Source organism: Botrytis deweyae, assembly GCF_014898535.1.
Source record: "Botrytis deweyae strain B1 chromosome Unknown BDEW_014, whole genome shotgun sequence".
NCBI classification, from domain to species: Eukaryota; Fungi; Ascomycota; class Leotiomycetes; order Helotiales; family Sclerotiniaceae; genus Botrytis; species Botrytis deweyae.
In genome coordinates, this window is record NW_024066221.1 from 139,986 (window position 1) to 145,985 (window position 6,000).

General features: G+C 39.5%; 1 protein-coding gene across 1 annotated transcript; it reads right to left on the reverse strand.

Annotated features, from left to right (window-relative positions):
- Window positions 1–4,385: 4,385 nt before the first annotated feature.
- EAE98_006476 (uncharacterized protein) lies at window positions 4,386–5,842 on the reverse strand. The gene is made up of 2 exons (XM_038954099.1): window positions 5,142–5,842; window positions 4,386–5,092 (listed from the first exon to the last, which is right to left on the reverse strand). The coding sequence occupies exons 1-2, from the start codon at window positions 5,568–5,570 to the stop codon at window positions 4,547–4,549; spliced, it is 975 nt and encodes a 324-aa protein (XP_038809344.1). The 5' UTR covers window positions 5,571–5,842; the 3' UTR covers window positions 4,386–4,546.
- Between the last annotated feature and the right edge of the window lie 158 nt (window positions 5,843–6,000).

Sequence of the window (6,000 nt, forward strand, 5' to 3'; positions counted from 1 at the left end):
GTATCTTCTATCGTACACTTACCGTAATTACCTACCTAGTAGAATATAAAACACACTACCTAGGTATCTAATATCGCTTACCCGAAATATACCCGCCATTATGAATCCATCAACTTCGGTTTACGAATCGATTTGTTAGTGAGCATAGCAATCCAAATGGATATATAAATCTAGACTGTGTATCTAGTGTTTATGTAAAGAAATTGTGAGATGGTAGTGGGATTGGGATTGGGATTGGGAAAATCCCTCGATGAAAAAAATATTGGAGTTGCTTATGTTACCTGGGATAATGATGAGGCAAAGAGAGTAGAGAAGTACTCTGTAGATGGATTGGATAGATGATCTATAATTCATATACTGTGTCTTCTCGTTCCGAAGTATTTACTTTATTTACTTGATTGATGGGTTGTGTTTATTGATGGTTTAATGATGGTGTATGAAGTTGTGTATGAAGTTGTATATGAAGTTGTATATGAAGTTGTATATGAAGTTGTATATGAAGTTGTATATGAAGTTGTATATGAAGTTGTATATGAAGTTGTATATGAAGTTGTATATGAAGTTGTATATGAAGTTGTATAGTATAGTATTATTAATTTCTAAATAGATGTATGGAGATGGAGATAAAGATGTGATATATTAATAGTCTAGTATGTGTATTAACCCTCGAGGCATTTGGTCATATGATTTTTAATAGCTTTGCTAAAAGGGTTTAGTCAGCCGTTTTTTAAATATATTAAACTACATTATATTTTAATCTTTATTTTAAACTTCATTCAATTCCCAATCCATTAGCAATAGAAATAGCTTAATAAAACTTATACAAATAAAAACCTTATAAATTCTCTTTTGAAATTATAAAAAATTATTAATTTAATTCAATTTCTAATAAAATTATAAATTAATTAACAAAATGATTTTGATACCACAATAATAAGCGAAATATCATTTTTTAATCTCCTTTTATTATAATATAATTAGTAATCTTTAATAAAATTCTATGAAATTTACACCTTATATTATTCTTATTTCAAAAAATCTTTATTTTGATTTATGATTCTAAAATCCAGAATTGAAAAATGTATATTTGAATATCAAAAAGATAAATAAAAATAAATCTTTATTATAAAGATTTAAACTATTCCCTTAATAAAATAATAGAATATTATATATTAATCTAATTATAATGAGTTCTCTTTATTTATTAAATTTTTTAGATTATTTTTAAATATTTTATTTAAAAAGTTATAAAATAAATATTATTAAAATGTAGTATATTTTGAGAGATTTAGGAAACGGCTGACTAAACCCTTTGAGAGGACCTTGTGTATATCAGTTAATCAAAAAAGCGAAAGGTCTAGAAGTGGGTCGATGTATATACCAGACTAATATATTAAGGGGTTAGTTTAACTTCGTCTTGGTAAAGATACGGATAGATGATTAAGCTTGGGAGTTGGGAGTTGGGAGTGGGAATATATGGATATGGATATGGATATGTATGTATTCTGGATGTTGCTAAGAGAATAGATGTGCAATAATGTGAAGGGATGGATAGATGGATGGATAGATGGATGGATGGATGGATGAAATGGTTTAGCGGTGGGTGGTTAGCGTGGGAGGGAGGTCGGGAATGAAATGGTGTCGGGTGGGTTGGTAAATGCTGGAGGTGGATGGTGGAGGAAAGTGGATGGATGGATGGATGTGTGGCTGTTGGTTCTAGAATTACCTAACAGGGAGGCTCGGAGGGATGAAGGAAGACCTCGGGAGGGAGGAGAAAAGCTTGAACTCAAAACAAAACTTTGTGGATCGGTGGAGTCGTGACGCCACTAGAGATATAGATGTGCAACAAATGTATCTGTCTCTCTAGGATTGATTTCGATCCGCTGTGCATATTTGGTAAGGGGTTAGATGTGGTTGGGGGTGCAGGTGAGGTTGGATGTAGATGAGTGTGGCACGGCTTCAGCGGATGCGGATGCGAGACGCCGGACTAGACTGGGGGTTGAGGGTGGGACTTGGGATTTCGGATACGAAGGAGACGCCACTAGAGATGTAGATGTGCAACATTTTGATTTTCGGGTGTAGACCTGGGTAAGGTGAAGCTTTTATTTGATGGGGTCTGAGAATGGATGGTTGTGGATGGATGTGGTTGTGGATGGATGTGGATATTAGTTGAACAACTTCAAAGCCTATTTAGATTGAATGAATGGATGAATTAAAGGGGTTGAGAATTGAGCACCGAAGATTAAAGATGAGAATAGAACGCCACTAGAAAACGAGACGTGCAACAAAACACACACAATCCAATCTAAATGGTAAATTACAATCTTCTCTCCCTGCGCGCTGTGAGCATTGCGGTTAGATCACGTACGGTGCAGAGACAACGGTCGTGGAGTGGTGTGGTGTGGTGGCTAATCCGCCAGTGAAACGCCCGACAACTCGCTAGTTCAACAGGGGCGTTTAGGTATTTAAGATTTGACATAAAACGAAGCGGATGCATGACGCCACTAGAGATGTAGATGTGCAACAGACAGAGGGAGTGGTGGGAGTGGTGTGCAGGTAGGTATTTATTTTATTCCTGGTGGGTGTGATGGTTTCGGTAGATGTAGAACTATTTGGGTCGGTAAGGTAATAGAGTGTACCTAGGGATGGACAAAGGTGGCACAGTCTATGCAGATTGTCGGTGTTGGGTGGCTGATGCGAGACGCCGACCTCTTGTGTTGCGTGCGATTGTGTGTGTAAAGACATCCATCAGCAAGATGCGAAAATCTCAAGATCAAGACGCCACTAAAAAACAAGACGTGCAACAAAAGCATTCTCCTCTCCCCTTTCTAAATCAAAATAGTTAGTTAGTTCACACTTCCAACTCCTTTTACTAAAAGAGTGGATCCGTCATCCGGTGCCACAGAAAATTGGTGGTGGCGGCGACGATGCAAAATCCCGGCTGTCGTGAGATTTTGCAAGGGATTTTGAGGGACTAAGATTGAACTATCTGGCAATGGTTTGCAAACCCTGAACGCCACTAAAAATGCAGATGTGCAACAAATGCGCAATGTGGATGTTGAGAGTGAATCTAGTGTGGTTTCTTCCTTGCAGTACAAATTTAAAAGGATGTGGTGGCTTTAATGCGAGACGCTGGTTGCGCGGTGCTTGGAGCCTTTTGGCGACTAAAGTTGAGAAGCGAAGTGAGGATGGGGTTGTGGATTGTTAATTGTTGGACTATTATGAAAAGGGGATTTCCTCATGTTGGTATATGATCAGGAGTACCTAGTATTCGGATTGACAGATAGAATTTTAGCAATTATTAATAGCTATCTTCAACAAATAAACTCCTCATTATCTTCATATAACAATTTATCCCTTTCTCTCTCCCCCAAAGATCCTAATACTCTTCTCATTCACATCCCCCAAACGCTAAAATCAACACCAATGCACACCCATTACTCGTACAACAACTAACTCGCCTAGCTTTTCTAGCCCGTTTAACCTATGTAGCCTTGTATCCCAGCGTGCTACCCTTTCAATGACCAAAAATAGATTCATAGGGATGAAGCATGTAGAATCTGGGTCGTGCCGCCGCGGGACGTTTACGCTCATTTGATAAAACGAACCGTTGTTTGCGATTTGGTGAGTTTGGATGAAATGGTTAGGTGAAACGCACTAGACGCGCTGTGCCACGGCCACAGGCGAGGTAGCTTGGTTATGCAGATATGTAGGTGTGCATAATTTTGTGCAGAGATATGAATGCTTACCTAGGTAAACGTGATAGGAGTGAAATCAAAGTTTTATTATGTTATTAGAAGCTGGATAAATAAACACATGTGCGATTCTAAAACCAAAGAATCAAGACAACGGTAACTATAAACTTGTAATGTACTCTCATAACCCCAACGAAAGGTAACTCAACACGATTCATACCCCACCCTTTCCCTCCAATCCCTCGAGTCATCCCATATTTCCTTTCTTATGCTTGCTAGCCTTATCAACAACATCGAAGCATCGGATTCCTCCCACATTAGCTTCAACATTAGCTTTCAGCAATATGCCCTCTATATATCCATGCCCCCAATCCATGCCGTCCACACAATCTCATGCGCATAAATCCTCACCAGTAATCCCAACACCACAGCCAACTTAGCTTCCACACAACACCACCCTAAAACAACTAGACAGGGTAAACTGGCTATAGCTGCACACTTGTCAGCATGCTAATTCCTTCTAAACTATACTTGGTCTTCGCTCAGCAGATACTTGCATTAATTAACAGAAAATGAAACGTTTTGTTGCACGTCTTGATTTTTAGTTTGGTTGGGAAGGTGTGTGAAAGTTGTACTTGTGGGTGCTTTGCATTTAAGTTAGGTTGGTGGTTATGAATGGGAGCAGATGATATGTATATGATGTGATTATTTCTTCATTGTATCGTTATTATATGAGTTTGTCCGATTCTATTACTTTGTTCGGTATTGGTATATCCTCCATAACGCCTTGAAACCCTTATATGTAGGTGATGTACTCTACAACTGGTCCGTATCTGAAACCTTTGTCCATTCTATGTAGGACTCACCCCTCCATTCATCACTTTACTCTTTCTTCTTTTAGGTTTTCCTGATCCTGGAGTTCTAGGGCTCTTCTCTCCCTTATTTCCTTTCTTTGGCATGCCCAAATCTGTTTTTAAGGGAGTAGGAGGTGCAGGTTTACCACTCAGGCCAAAGCCTGCTGGTTTTGATGTTGGTGGTACCATAAGCTTTTCTTTTTCCTTTCGACCGGTTGTGCTAAAATGGAAATCACCTGGAGTTCCGGTAATAGGATTCTCATCCATATATTCATCGCCATATCTGAGCGATATGTTAAGAGTTTCTTCAAGAAGATGATTTGCGAGTACGTTGTTGGAGATATTTGTGGAGGGATTCTTGGCTTCAGTTGCAAGGGAATCGGGCAATGGTGTATTCTCTTTGGAAGCCTGAGAGAAAGCTGATGCGATGGCTTTTGCTCGAGGTGGAACTGGTGGCATATATGTATGACCGAGAGAGGGAGAAAAATTGGGTAATTCGGATGCTTTCGAAATGGCATTGGTGAGTGAGGTGAAGATTGATAACTGCATTGCTATTAGCGACAATAAATTTGAATTGGAAAATTATCAATACCATTCTACTGCCCAGTACATCTGCGACAGTAGGAGCCATATAAATATTCTCTCCCACTACAAAATACGATGCATGTTTTGTAATTTCATCGTCGTCTTGAGCTCTCTTTCTTCTCGTTTGCTTGCTAATTACCCATACTCCAGTGCCAGTACCCGGGGCCATCTCTGCAGGTTCTTGCGCAACTAAAAATTCCAGTCCAGACATAGTTTTGAGTCGGCTCTCAAAAGCACTACGAGTGCCAAGGATGTACATCATGTTTGGATTGAGCGAAGCTTGAGTCGTCAGGACTGCATTATTCGAGGTGGGATCAAAAAATGGTGACTGCGCAAAGTAATGAAGAACGGTATTTTCATGAAGACCTGAATTCCCAGCAAGCCACATTGGATGGCTCCATTGTATCTCATCAAGAGGGGGGTCTTGCGGTGCCATGTTTATGATGTGATAGAAGGTAGAGAGATGCTGTTAAGTATGCGAGAGGTCGCAAAACAATTCAAGAATCCGATGATCTGAATGGACTTGACTACTAGGTAGGTATCGAGAGTTGTTGTGTATGCGATGTCGCGATGCAAAGGTTAAGTAGTCAATTCTATTGATGCATTGATGTACTGATGTATTGATGTATTGGTGTATTGAGAATAGTAGATCTGCCGTATGCGCCGTATCTGAGAATCATTCAGATGGGTATTGTATTAAGGACCGTACGTACGGAACCTCAATGGTAATGGATTTGTATTTATCGACAAATGGTGACGGAAGATACCGAGAAGCTGGAGGGATGGTAGCGGCCGCTAGTGCAATGGATAGCCATGACGTTGATCATCTGGTCCAGATTGATATTCGATAGTCCCGGATGGAGTCC

Coding starts and splice junctions, on each gene's coding strand:
- EAE98_006476 (XM_038954099.1), bottom strand. CDS start 5,570: ATGGCACCGCAAGACCCCCCTCTTGATGAGATACAATGGAGCCATCCA. Junction 5,093..5,141: donor ATGTACTGGGCAGTAGAATG/GTATTGATAATT, acceptor ATAGCAATGCAG/TTATCAATCTTCACCTCACT.